Raw genomic sequence first — 14428 nt, 5'->3', positions numbered from 1 at the left:
CACTTGCTGGTGAGATGGAGCTTGGGAGAGAGCCCGTGCTCTCCAAAGATCGTGATGAAGACGTTGGCATCTGTCCCCGCCCCTCGGACGTCCCCCGTGGCTGTGACCACCTCGTACACTGGAGAGGGGAAGGAGAAAACACTGCAGGCTCAGAAGAAAAGCCGGAATCTGACACGGGCTTTGAGAACCCAAAGCTCCCTCCTCCCGGAAGCCCTGCTGCACCCCGCAAGCCCTTGAGTCAGGAGGCAGACCCAGCCCGGCTCCTCTGAGTTCAAAACAACCTCATCCATAACACCAGGCCTTCCTTTCACAGATTAGGGAGCGGAGAACAGGGGCACAAGCCCAGCTCAGGCCCTGCACGGTGTCAGCACAGATCTTGCATGAGAGACAATAGAGAGGCCTGGGAATGCTTGGTGTGGAGAGAAGGGGTCTGGCGTGCAGGAGAGGGATTAGGAATGACCTCGATTGTTGATTCCCAGGTACACGGCCACTTCCTACATAGGTGCTAGCCATCAAGCTCCTGATAAATTGGGCTTCATTAAAATTAAGACCATCAAGATAATGAAAAGGCCACTGAGTAGGAGATGAGACTCAGGATGTATGTATCTCACAAAGGACCCTACAATACAAAGGATTCACACAAATCAATGAGAAGACAGAGCGACCACATGATTTTCCATAATGGCAACAACTTCTTAAAAAGACAAAAGTACACGTAACAGAAGGCCTGAAAAGTCCACTTTTAGGTGTTGGACCCAGGAGAGGTGGAAATGTGTCCTCACAAAGACCTAGAAGCACAGTGTTTATAGTGGCTGTATTCCAAATAGACCCAAGCTGGAAATAGTCCAACTGTCCATCAGCAGGTGAATGGATGTACAAAAGGCAGCGTGCTATTAGTTTGTGTGAGTACTCGGCAATAAAAAGCTATGAGCTGCTGACACCTTCATTACAGATGGACCTCCCAGCCGGACACAAACCACTGCATACTCCACACACCATGTTTGTGAAACTCTAGAAAAGGCAGACTTAATCTATCTTAATAGAAGGTGGTAGAGAGGCTGCCTGGGGTTGGGAGTAGGGAAACCGCCAGGGAGGGGACACAGGGACCCTTTGGGGATGACATGGATGCTCGCATGTAACACAGATGTCCCAGCACCCATACTGATCCACCTGTGATGACGTGGCGCTAACATGCGTCAAACAGGACTTTGAAAATAGGTGTGTTTTATTGTCAATCAATTACACCTCAGTAAAACTGGAAAGTGGACACAGGATGTGCACAGGATCCCAACTCTGTCACCACAGCCTATGTGGTTTCAACTAAGCCTCTGTGTCTTCATCTCTAAAGAAAGGTAATTTCTGCCACCAAGGACCGCAGCAAGGAGTGAGTCAGACACAAGGTCCTCGGTCTGCACACGCATTGACCTTGCCTTTCCACCCCGGGGGATCTTGCAGATGATCTTCCACAGCTGCATAAAGAGTTACACATTCCACGAGTGGTGCCCACCTCGTCATCATCACCATCAACACAATGCCCACCATCGCCACAGCACTCACCACCTCTCACAAGATCCCCAAGGAGGCGGCCTTGGGAAATTGCATCCCAAGAGCTGCGGGGTGGGCCCTGCTGGGAGGTGAGAGGGGATGTGCCTGGGGCTGGCAGCCCGCGCAGGCTGGGTCTGAGGTCCCTCCTGTTCTCAGGCTGCAGCATCAGGTGCCGTCTTTCCTTCACGGGCCCCAGGCAGGAGACAAGACTCCTGGAGGAGCCGCTGTCTTCCCCCTGGCCACTGGCGAACGGGGCAGCACAGCCAGAGGTGCGACTTTCTCCTTGTCCCCACTTCTCCCCCATCACACTCCCCCACAAGGCTCCATGAAACGCTACCCTCAGGGCTCAAGGGAGTGGGAGACCGGCTGCTCCAGAATGGACAGGTGACTGCTGTGGTCATCACTGGGTCACCCACGCTGTGCAGTGCCTCTGTGTCAGAGGGGTGCCCACATGGGCTTGCTCTTCTCCGGCTATTGTTACTGTGCTAGAGTCACACCCCCACCCTGCTACTCACTAGCTGTGTGACCTTGGGCAAGTCCCTTAGCCTCTCTGTGCCTTGGGTTCCTCACCTGTAACAAGAGGATAATTACAACCTGACCTGCCTCTCCGGGTTCCTGCGAGGATGGAGGTGGTTAATGTGAATAAAATGCTATGTAGGGCCTGAGGCACAGCGCATTGTAATATTGGGCAGCACTAGGAGATGAAATGGGAGGGGTGGGGTCTTAGCTTGGGAAGGGTTTTTCTAGTTCATTTCCTGACTCCTGGTTGGGACCTTATGAAGCCATTTTATGTGGGAGCCTCAGCCCTTAACCTGGGAATTGGGACTCATCGTGTGACCCTGAGTGTTCCTAGGGCCGCTGAGAAGCAGATGCAAAAAAGAAACTAAAAGGCCTTCATGGAGGCACAAAGGAGGGGGACCCTTATGGTCCCCCAGAACATAAGTGGGCGGGGCGCCAGCTGTGAGAGGTTCTGGCAGGTTCTCACCTGGAGAATCACTCCGGAAGTGAGAGTGCCTGCCCCTCCCCCCACATGACAGGCCAGAGCAGGTGTGGGGGAGAAGGCAGCCCCACCTCCCACCTCCCTTGTGCCATCCCCCTTTCTCCATCACAGCCCCCAATGCCACCCCAGGAGACGCCCAGGACACTGTACCTGGTGCGAGGGCCCTTCCCTGAGTCACAGCCCTCCTGGGGCCACAGCTGAGCCCAGGTCTGTGCTGGGGGCTGGGTGGCAGGGACTAAGGCCAAGTACAGCACAGCCTGGCCCCCATGGAGTTTAGTTTGGCTGAGGCCATGAGGCCACCCCCCACCACCACCACCACCAAGCTGCATGCAACCTTGGACTAAGCACTGAACTTGATGCAGGAACTCACAAAGGGAGGAGCAGAGCTGTGCGGGCAGTGCTGGGATGAGAAAAGGAAGAAAGAGGGTGACAGACAGGCACAGTGCGGGCATTCAGAGAGCATTTGCTGAATGAGTGAGTGAGTGACGGGATGCACTCCTGTAAGCAGCCACTTTGGAGAAAGCGCAGAGAATGTAAATGCCTTCGGGGGCCTGGCAGGCAGCACGGTGATAGGGAGTGAACTGTAAATTCAGGGCTGGCTTTGTGGCACAGCTGGTTAAGCCACTGCTTATGACCCTGGCATCCCCTAGGGTGCCTGTTCGAGTCCCTGCTAATGCACCTTGGAAAACAACACAAGACAACCCAAGAACTCGGGCCCCTGCAACCCGTGTGGGAGACCCGGATGGAGTTTGGGTTCCCAGCTTCAGCCTGGCCCAGCCCTGACCGTTGCAGGTATTTGAGGGAGTGAACTAGCAGGTGGAAGATATCTCTCTCTCCTCCTCCTCCCTCCCTCACTCTGCCTTTCAAACAAACAAACAAATAAAACAAAACCAAAGTTCGAGACCTGTAGGTATTCACAGAGGAAATATTCACAACACTTTCAGGAAACCAAAAACCTCCTCGGGCCAAAATTGGTTCCCTGCCTGGTCCAGGCGAGAAGGCAGAGCCATTCAAATCCCAGAGGAAGAGACTGGGGCAAAGTCCCAGGGCCCAGATGGCCAAGTGTTGCTCCTCCACGAAGAGGGGGAGCGACATAATGGTGCCGTGACTCGGATAGGAAACTTAGGACGGATATGAAACTTAGGAGGGAAGAAACGGGAAGAACTAGGGAAAATATCGGAGAGAGAAACTAGCAAACAGCCTAGGGAAAAGCCGGACGAAAAGGGTGCCGGAAGAAGCTATTGAAAGCCTAGGCATAGATTCGGATACGGACTACGGGGGGAAGCTGGGAGAAATCTCTAAGGTCGAAAGTGAAAGTGAAAGCTAGAACAAACAGACTCGGACGCGGACTGTGGGGAGAGGCCAGGAGAAATGAGGGAGGAATATCGTTGGAGGAAAGCTTGGGGAAACATACCGGGTAGAGAAAAATGTTAGGGAAATTGAAGCCGCGGGGGGCAGGCCAAGGCGGACACGAAAGCCACTTTGGGATTCTCAAGTTAGCCCGGGAATAGGGGGCGAAAAGTTGAAACCAGAAGCTGAAACGTGAGCCAGGTTGGGATCCGTCTGATTAGCCCGGGGAGCAAAGGACGGGAAGCCAAACCGTGGGGCGGAGACGTACGCTGGGTTGAATTCGCCAGGCTAGCCCGGGGAACTTAGATTGAATGCTAGTGGCGGACACGTAAGCTACGCTGTGTTACTCGCGGAGGCCGCCGCGTGCAGAGAGAGCACGGGGCGTGAATAGATAGGGAACGGGGCTGGCGTAGGCCGTGGTTCAGACGCGAAAGGGTTAAGCGTGGAGACCGCGGAGCGCGCGAAGCCGAGCCGCGCAAAGCCGGGAAGCTGCGCAGATGAGAGAGGCGCGCGGGCTGAAGCGGCGCAGAGCCGGGAACCCGCCGGCGGGGCGAGGTGCCGGAAAGCCGCAGGGATAAGAGAAACAGAAGTTTAGAAGTAAAGTGAGAGAAATAGGAATGCTGGAAGATAGAAGTAAAATGGGAGAAATAGGAATACCCGGAGATAGAGAAATAGAGAAATAAAAAGGCCTCCCTACAACACTGCAATGTGAGAGCTTGGATTCGGTCTGCCTAATCAAGTGAGGCGATGAGCACCTGCGGGCAGCTAGCAGCTTATGCGCCGCAGGTCACCGAAGACAGGCACGAATTAACATCAGTAAGGCTTCCCCACAATACAACAATATTAAGCTTGGATTCGGTCTGCCTGAATTAAGGCGGTAAGCGCCAGCAAGCAGCTCGACCAGAGTATGAGCTGCAGGTCACCGAAGATAGGCACGAACCAACACTAATAAGTCTCCCCCACAATAAGGCAATGAGAAGGCTTGGATTCGGTTTGCCTGATAGGTTTTGTAAGCCCCTGCGGGCAGAGCAGAGCATGCGCTGCAGGGCACCGAACACAGGCACGCATCAGCGCCTAAAAACCTCCTCACAACATGGCGAAGAGAGGACCCGGATTCGGTTTGCCTGATGGATAGGACTTGTAAGAGCCTGTGGCAACTCTAGCAAGTAGAGCAGAGTGTGTGCTGCGGGACACCGAAGACAGGCGCGTATCAACGCCAAAAAAATAAAAAGAAAGGGGGATCTGTGGGGAGCAGCTCGGACTAGACTAAGTTACTGGAATTAAGACTTATTCTATGCATCTGCTCTCCTCTGTGGGGAGCAGCTCGGACTAGACTAAGTTACTGGAATTAAGACTTATTCTATGCATCTGCTCTCCCACAATATGGCGCTGGGAGAGAAGTAAACAGCTTCCGCACAGCTGCCTCCAGTTCAACCAATTAACTGTAGGACTTGCTCCTGATTGGAGAGCAGCGTACTCGGCGTGTGGGCAGCCGAGTTGGGATTGGCGGAGGAGGACTATAAAGGAGGAGAGAGACGGCATGCACCAGGAACATCTAAGGGGAACATCTGAAGGAACACCCGTGCAGCCCCCCAGAGAGCCGGCCGGCGGTGTGCCACTCCCCTGCGGAAGTGGGGAATGTGGCAGGGGGAACCGCCCTTCCACGGAGGTGGAAGGGACAGTAGCCAACCCGGGAAGAACCAGCAGCAAACCCGGGGAGGGCCGAGCAGACGAAAGAACAGCGCAGGGTCCTGTGTCGTTCCTCCACGAAGAGGGGGAGCGACAGCCAAGTGCTCTCCTATCTTCCCAAAAAGCCCCAGTTCCCTGCTCACTGGCCGGGGTGGGCTGCAGCTGCCGCCTGTGCTGGACACACAATGGAGTAGGAGGCTCCCGGGATGTTCAGGGGGTGGAGAAGGTGGAGGCCTGCACTTCCAGCACCTTCCATCCTGCCCAGACTCTGTGCCGAAGGGCTGGGTGCCTGGCCTCTCCGTGCCATGGGGACCCGAGCACACGCCCGCCCTGCTCACTCCCGGGGCGGGGTGGGGGGGTGGTCATCAGTGGGAAGGGGGTGAGGCCCCCAGGGAGGGCCCGGCCCTGGCAGCCCCCGCCTGCCCGGGCCCGGTCGCACCCCTGGCCTTGTAGTAGTCGTGCTCCAGCTCCTCCTCGTCGTCCTCCGAGGCGTAGTTCAGCAGCTCCTCCTCGTACAGTGCCAGAAAGTCGATGTCCTTCTTTCTCCTCTTCTTCTTCTGGGGCATCATGGTGCCTGCGGCCCGGGCCCGCCCCTCGCGAGCGCCCCGTGCCCTGCTCCCCGCACCTCACTCCCTGGGCGGCACTTCGCGCTGCGTCACAGCCACTGGCCTCCCTGGGGTCCCGTCCTGGAGCACTGCTGCTCTCTTCCCCTCACTGCCTCCCCTCCCGGCTCCCTGGCCCCGGCCCCTCCCTCCCCTCTGCCCCTCCTCGGGCTCCATCACTTATTCATGGGCACTGGGAGCAGGCTGTCCTGCCTCCTCCCCAGCCTGCCCCACTGCTCCCATCTCCTGACCTGGACTCCGGGTGATGTGGAGCTGTCAGCATCCACTGCCCACCTGGGACCCCTCCAGGCACCCCCCCCAGGGGGTAGGTGGGGCCCCCTACCCAGGAGCACCCCTGTCTCCTGTCCCACAGCCCCTGAGGGCCCTGGGGGCAGCCCAGCACCCAGGACTCCAGGCCTCCGTTTCTCTCCATTATTCATGAGCTCTGATCGCCTTACCAGCAGGCAGGGTTCTCACTTCTCCCTAGTGCTAGGATGGCCCCCAGAGCATTGGCTGAGCATGGCAGGCTGAAGCCCTGGGCCCTCCAGACAGAGAGGGTTCCCCAGCTGTCGCAATGAGAAGCCTCAGTTTACCCACGTTGCTCTCTGCACTTTCAGGTGAAATAGTGAAAGCCCTTAGATCAACCCCCTCCAGACTTTCCCCCACCGGGAGACTGTGAGAGCTGAGAGCCACCTAAGGCTCCTCCCCGCCCTCCCGCAAGCATCTGAGAGCCCCCTCCTCCTCCCCTGTCTTGTTACAATTCCATTAAGATTTCTACAGCCCCAGCTGTAAGATTGCCATGTGAATCCTGACACAAGTCCCCTCCTCTGTCCTTATAGCCCAGGGCTCTCAAGCAGAGCCAGCAGACCCTACTCCCTCCTGGCTGATTGCCTGAGACCACGCCTCTGTTCTGCCATCCAGAAATGGAGGATAAGGATCCACTAATGCCTAAAGTGCTCAGGAAGCAGAGGCCCCTGGGACACAGGTGCGACCCTAAATGCAGACCTGAAACCTTCCCTGAGGCCGTGGTTTAGGGACGTGGGCCTTTGGCCGGTGGTCAGGTCAAGAGGGGTGGAGCCTCTTAGAAAAGAGGGCCCAGCTGAGCCGCCTTGGCCCTCCTGCCCCAGGAGGTGCCGGGAGAAAGCAGCCATCCGGGAGCCAGCCACAGGTCTACGCCAGGTCTGGCATCATCTCCAGCTGTTCCAGAAACCCACCCGCAGCTAGCCCTCAGGCGAGGGCCAGCCCCTGTGCCCCCTGCCCGATACAGGCCCAGCCCCCAGCAGCCCATCAGAGGCCTTGTGGGGACAGCTGAATGGCTGCCTGGGAGCACAGTCTCACCCCACCGGTGAGCTCTGTGAGAGCAGGGGCCCTGTCCCCCGTTCACTGCGACGTCCCCAACACCTGCAATACGGGGTGGGCTTCGGTCAGTACTTGCTCCGTGAACGTATGCACACACGCATGAACAAACTGCAAGCAGACCTAAGGTGCAGCTGTGAAAACAAGATCTGGAAGGAAGACAGGGTGGGCAGGAGAGACGCGCGGGTGAATGTTCCAGAATGGATGCCAGTGGAGCACCTTCAGCCCGCAGCAGCCGACGTCTCGAGGGTCTCTGGGAGTGGCCTCGTGGCGCAAACCCCAGACTCCCCTGTGTGGCTACAGGGGTGGAGGCTGTGAAAGGCAGCTTCCCTCCCAGTCCCCAGAGGAGATTGAGACCCCGTGTGCCACCTGGGAATGCTCAAGTGAGGACCGGGTAGCACCACCTGCCAGCGTGCAGCAGGGGCCCCGCCAGCAGCCCTCACGCTGTGGGACTGGCTGTGGCTCTGGGTGGCAGGTCCAAGCCGACCAGCTGTGCTGAGAAGACCCTAACAGGCCACCCAGCCAGCTCCAGGCTCTGTAGCAACACCCAGATCAGCAGGGCCCCCAGCCTGAGGCAGAACTCGGAAGGGAGGGGAGCTGGCCGGGAGCATAAGCCTTTCCCCCGGCTCCTCCCAACTCGCTGCCCTGGCCAGGTCTCCCTGCCCGTAACTCAGCTCACCGAGTGCACCCTGGGAGCCCTGCCCTTACCTCGCCTACTGTTTCGGGGCTCTTCTTGGTCGAAGTCAGTGTCTCCTGGCCCTGGATCAGACTCTCCCAGCAGGAACCGTCGCAATCTACGTGGTCAACAACCCCTCCTGCCCCCAGGGGATTTTATTTGTACTAACATTTGGTGACCGTGGGCACCTGCCTAGCCCATCCGGGCGCACTCACTCACCTGGACCAATGGGAAAGCGGACCCCAGCTGCACGCTGGAATCCCCTGGGGAGTTTTAAATGCAGGTGTCTGGTCTTTCCCGCCAGAGATTCGGGCGTGCAGCCTGGGAGTTCTCTAAAGTCCAAGGTGATTGGAACCTGCAGCCGCGCGGATGCTGACTGCCTCGCATTTGAGTAGGGAACCGCAGCTTCCCAGGCCTCTCCTGCCCTCTGCGCTTTGAGCCAGAGGAGCCACGGCAGGGCGATTCCGGTGGGAGAAGGCTGATCACCAGACACGGTGGGGAGCATCTGCGCAGCAGACAGCTCGCACCTTCCTGGACAGCTTGGTTCCCGCCCTGCTCTGCGGAACAAAGTCACCCAGGAAAGACCAAACTCACCTCTGCCCGATTCTGCGGACCGACGCCCCTGGCGTCAGCTTCGAGTTTGCACGAGGACTGAAGTTTAACGGTGAGTGACGTGCGCCCTCTGCTGGTGCCATGTGGTTTGACCCCTGGTAATGCGTTCCGCTGGAAGGGGCCTTAAACATTACTAAGACGTTACCTAGGAAAAATCATTTTGCATGAAGATCTGTTCAGAGAAAACCATAAAGGGCTCACTTAAGTAAATTAATAAATGAATAAATCAAAGTATTTACTGCAATTTTTTTTTCAAAAACTAAACATGTTTTTAGAGAAGCCCATAGCGTTAGGATTTAGTACAAAAGCAGACTCCAGAACCATAGCAAATGTTAATAGGGACACAGAGGGTCTGGAGGCCTCGTGCTGCTGCTGGGAGTGTGAAGTGGTATGGCCACTTGGAAGCAGCAGACTCTCATGAAGCTAAGCAAATACCCCTCCCCCACACACACACACCTAGAAACTCCACCCAGGAACTTACCGAGAAAGGAGAGTGGATGGTCGCCCAAGATCTGCAGGCGAGAGTTCACAGCCGAGCTGGACACACCCGAGATGTCCATCCACCACCAGTGGACAAGCAAATGGAGGCGCACGTGCCCAGTGGAATACTTCCTGGGACAAAGGAAGGAGGGGTACGCACACCCCCACCTGCGTGAGTCTCCCCGAAGAATCGTGCTAAGGGAAAGAACACAGAAAGAAAACCCACATACTCTGTGACGATGCTTCTGGAACATTCTTGAAAAGATAAAACTATAGAATGGTAAAAGGTAAAGCATACAGCGGTTGCCAGAGGCGAGCCTGGGGGCAGGGGTGGACAACAGGCTCCTCCTGTCTCTGGCCTGCCACCTTTCCAGCCTCACGTGACTGCCCACGTGGGCCCAGCCCAGGGTGCAGCCTCACCACTGACTGGACACCCACCGCAGGTCCGTAGAGTGGGGAGCCTGCAGGGGGCTGCCTGGGGAACAGTCCCCAGGGTGTGCTTTGCAGGCCACCTGCCAGCCCCGGGCAGGGCCAGGGTCTGGATTTGAGGAGAGGTGGGAGGAGGCCTCAGCAGCAGTCAGACACACACACACACACACACACCCATCCAGGCTTAGCATGAGGCCCTGCCCTGCCCAGGGTAGTTAGCGGTCCCAAATGATTGTGCCGCCACTGCCACTGGATTCTCCCCGGTCTGTTGTGTACCAGTGAGAACATAAAGGCCAGGCAGGGCGCTGGCTGGGCCCCGACCCTCTGATGACAGGGAAGGGTCCATTTGTTCCATTCGTTCCGCTGGCCACTTGCAGGCCCAGACAGGTGCAAACTGCGCTCAGCGCCTGTCTCCTCCTCCAGACACGTTCTCCTGCGGCCGCATGGCTTGACTCACGTCCCTCCCGGTTCCAAATCGTTCACTCGTGCACCCAGGCCACTGCATCTCCCACCAGCCAGGATTCTGGATGGCAGGCAGCAGAAAGCAAGACTACTTTTAAGTAGAAAAAAGCGGATCCATGTAAAAGTCGGCGAGGGAGATCTAAAGGCCCAGGACCCACACACGCTCAGAGGCTGCACCCTGGGGACACGGCCTGGGCAAGGGAGTGGACTCCACTGCCACCCGCCCCCCCTCCAGGGCCAGGGCGTGCATGCGGCACCTCCACGCTCCAGCGCCGGCTGCAACTGCACAGGCACAGCTGCTCCCTGGCCCTCTGCTGCCTTCTGCCTGCTCAGTCTGGCTGGCACTTGGGCCCCTGAGGGGCTGAGCCTAGGTCAGTGCACACCCCGGATGCAAAGGAGGCTGGGAAAAGGAGTCACTGCGGTTTCTATTTCAGGACCTCTGCTCTTCTCCAACTACGGGAGATGATTCGAATGCTGGGTGGCCAGCTCCTCCTGGGAGAACTCCTCCCCCCGTGCAGGTGTTAGACAGGCCCGGTGCTGTCCCTCCACAGCCTCTGTTCACTCTGACACTGGACCTGCTGCATGCATTTCTGCATCAGCCACGCACAGAGATCCCTGGGGCATAAGCGACGCTTCTCGCGTGTCTCAGGCTGGGCTGGGTGACGCATCTGTGCAGGGCTCAGCCGGCGGCTGGGCATCAGGCTACAGGGCCGGCTGACCTTTGCTGGGGCCGCTCTGCTCTGCATGGATCAGTTATGGGCCAGGCTGAAGGAGCAGCAGCCGCCCAGGGAAAGTGCCCCCTCGTGGCCGTGGCCATGGCCGTGGCTGTGGTCGTGGCCGAAACGAGGGGCAAGAAACCTTGCCTCAGGCACCTTGACTTGCTCCACTTCTGCTAACATTTTTGGCCAAACAAAGCAGCAGCAGCAGCCAAGCCCGGCGTCCAGAACCAGGAAGGCTTTTGCAGGAGGCTCTGTAGAGCGACATGAGAAAGGTGTCTTCTCTCCGCAGACGGCAGTTCCTCCCAGGAAGCCCTGTGTGCCCCAGGGCCTAGCAGAGGGCTGCGGTTCTCAGGCAGCAGTAAGTGGCCACGTGGGCAGCGCGTCTAAGCGTGGGGCCCCGCAGCTCCCGCTGCACCTGTGGCTCCCGCTCACCCTGTGTCCCTGAACCGGCTGCTCTGCTCTCTCTGAATGCGCCATCTCCCACTCCAGGAGCCAAGGGTATGCAGTTACGAAGTTGAGGGTTTTCCTGTTTTCACAGAGATGTTTATTCCCACAGCCGCCGGTGGGGGGGCAGACCCTGGAGCCGTCTCCGCCCACTTGGAGTACAGGGAGAGCAGGCCCCAGCCACCACTACCTCTCCACCTCACCCTGCTCAGAGCAGCCAGAGGGATTCCAGTCAAAACTGGGTTCAATGCCGCCTTATAGCCCCAGTGGCTTCATGCCCGTGCGACAAAACCCTGCCCCTTTGCTGCAGGCCTGCAGACTCTCTTGTCTACGTCCCCCTCCCCCTTCACTCCCCATTCACCAACCACTCTGGCTCCATCCATCCCATTTCCACCAGGCCCACACCTCTTCCTGAGTGGCCTAAATGTCCCCATCAAAAATACACCCAGCTGGGGCTGGCGTAGTGCAAGGGTTCACCAGCATCTCATATAGGCACCAGTTAGAGTCCCGGCCGCTCCACTTCTGATCCAGCTCCCTGCTAATGCACCTGGGAAAGCAGTGGAAGATGGCCCAAGTGTTTGGGCCCCTGCCACCCACATGGGAGACCTCAATGACGCTCCTGGCCCAGCCTCCATCATTATGGCCATTTGGAGAATGAACCAGGGGATGGAGGACCTCTCTCTCTCTCTCTCTCTCATGCTCTCTCTAATTATTTCAAATAAATAAATCTTTTGAAAAACACCCATACCCCACGCCCCTAACCATCCCAATGGGCAAACACGTAGACCACGTGTTTGAGAGAGACTCCTCTCTCCTTGGGGGACGGGGGGAGGGGGGGAGCTACCTTGGTTCTCACCTCCCAAGCGTCTCACGGGGATGTCGCCCCCTACAGGCTGCCCTGCGACTCTCTCCCGCCTCCCTGCATTCCTGCCACAATCACTCTTCCAGAAAACCAACACAGACACTCTCTTCCCTCATTGCCCATCCCCTGGAAAACAAATTCCCAATCACTGAGCCCTGTTTAGATCCTACCCTGCCCCCTGTCTCCGTTCCCAGCATCCTACCCCACCCCGTCTGACCCCACTCCCAAAACTCTTCCATTCTGTTGTTCCTTTTCTCTGCCTCACAAGTTCCAACGTGCAGCCCAGGACCTGGTCACCAGACACTGCTGTGAAACCTTCCGCAGGTCCCCGGGGCCCCTGCCACTTGCTCGTTCCTGGCTTTCCACGTGCCGCTCTGGCTGTGCAGACTCTGTGTAAGCTCCATTACTGTTGCTCGGTGGGCACGATCCTCCCCTGCTCACCAGATGAAATCTGGGTCACACCTGTGACTCCCTGGTCCCTGCATGGCGATTTAAAAGTGTGGCAGACACTGTGCGTGGAGAGCTCGCCACTGGGTCATCGCACGTGCACAACCTACCGTAGGGGCCCGGACTGCTGCCGTGGGGAAGGGGTGGCTGCTCCTACCCACCAGAGGATGCCAGGTGCTCCTGTGGGCCCCCCAGATGAGCCACACTAACTCCTCGGTGGGGACACCTGTGGGCTCCCTCCATCCACGCTCCCGGACGTGAACCGGGCCTCCCTGCCGGACCTGCAGCTTCGCATCCCACCTCATCCCCTGCCCCAGCTGCTCACCCCTGAGTCACCCCCGCCAAGTCACCCCCACCCTGGCAGGTCACCCTCTTCAGCAAAATCCCTTTGAAAGTGACCCCTCCTGGACCCTTCCACTCCCCCCAACCAGGACTCACCCCCTTTGACCTCTGTCCCCAGCTCTGCTGCCTGGGCTGCGCGGTGCCCCTCAGGCAACTGTGGGGCCCCGGGCTCTGGGACTCCACTGTGGGGGATCCAAGGCCCCTGGGGAATCCCTCTCACTAGGTCTGGAGTCAGGAGGAGCACTGAAGCCCACCCCTCCTCCTTGGGGGTGGGACTCCTAGCACAGTTCTCCCTGTGGAGTGCTTTTTTGGAAAAAAAAAAATCAAGGATGTTGGGGCGGGCATTTGGCAACAGCAGTTAGGTTTCTGCTCGAGATACCTGGAGCCCATATCACCTGGCTGGAGTCCTGGCTCCTCTGTGTCCCTGCTAACATACGCCCTGGGACGTAGCAGGTGATGGCCCCTCACGTGGGAGACCGACATGGAGTTCCCACCTCCTGGCTTTGGCCTGGCCTAGCCCTGGCTGTTGTGGGCATTTGAGGAGTGAACCAGTGGCTGGAAGATTCTCTCTCTCTCTCGTCTCTGTGTCTGCCTCTGTGTGTGTTATTTGCTTTTCAAATGAAATGAAAATATTTTTTACAAAAATCAATAATCCTATCCATTCTCCGTTATCCCTTTTATATTGCTGATGCACGAGAAGGACCCAAAGACAGAGCAACTGGCCTTCAACTATTTACCTGCGACTTTTGTACCTGGTCTAGGGCCTCCTTTGGGACGCAAGGTCCATGGAAGCATGGTGCCTTGGTTAAGACTTCCAAACCCCTGTCCTGTTGCACCTGCTGATCCTCCTGCAGCAGGCAGTCCGATCTCAGGCGCCTGTGTCTTGGCTAAGGAAGTGCTGTCCTTGACACGCCCTTGCCTCCCTCCTGCCCCCCCCCCCAGCACAGATCTGTTGATTTCATCTGCTTGTTCCAGTGATCTCCTCGAAGCCCTCAGCTCTGGCTCCTTCCCTTGATCCTCCCACCGCCCTTCGCCCCAGTCCTCATCGCCAGCAGCAGCCTGCTTCCTGGTCTCCCTGCCGGCTGTGGGCCCCTGCAGGTCCACCCTCCACTCTGCAGCCAGGGGGAGCCTTTCCACAACCAATCCCACTGTGTTCTCTGGCTCCCGAAGTCAAGGGACTTCTCTTAGAATCAAGGTGGACATGCTTAGCGCGGCCTTCCTCCTGCCCCTCGGCGCCCTGCCTCCGTGCAGCCCCCCAGCTGTATCTCCCTCCATGTCCTCTTGTCCCTGGCAAGAGCCACACTGGCCCTCCTCAGGGTCCCCAGCTCTCTGCTCGGAGGAACCCCACCAGCACCACACCACCTACTTACTCTTGCTGGCCACGGGAGGAGCTCTCCATGGTGCTCAGCCTCC

The 14428-nt window shown here is 57.9% G+C and overlaps 1 protein-coding gene across 4 annotated transcripts in view; it reads right to left on the bottom strand.

Annotated features, from left to right (window-relative positions):
* The window catches only part of LOXHD1 (lipoxygenase homology PLAT domains 1), a 186738-nt gene extending 177029 nt beyond the window's left edge, over positions 1–9709 (bottom strand). Inside the window, exons 1-3 of one of the 4 annotated variants that reach the window (XM_051851250.2) lie at positions 9312–9709; positions 6024–8975; positions 4–118 (exon numbers count right to left, since the gene is read on the bottom strand). In XM_051851250.2, the coding sequence (XP_051707210.2) occupies positions 4–118; positions 6024–6153 (245 nt within the window). In that variant the 5' untranslated portion in view covers positions 6154–8975; positions 9312–9709. Of the gene's footprint in view, positions 1–3; positions 2614–6023; positions 8976–9311 lie in introns of those variants that run through there. The other 3 variants (XM_070050246.1, XM_051851254.2, XM_051851252.2) reach the window with 3 other exon arrangements.
* Positions 9710–14428: the final 4719 nt, after the last annotated feature.

Source organism: Oryctolagus cuniculus, chromosome 10, assembly GCF_964237555.1.
Source record: "Oryctolagus cuniculus chromosome 10, mOryCun1.1, whole genome shotgun sequence".
NCBI lineage: Eukaryota > Metazoa > Chordata > Mammalia > Lagomorpha > Leporidae > Oryctolagus > Oryctolagus cuniculus.
Note: the sequence above shows the minus strand (reverse complement) of the source record. Positions and strands in the feature narration are given on the sequence as shown.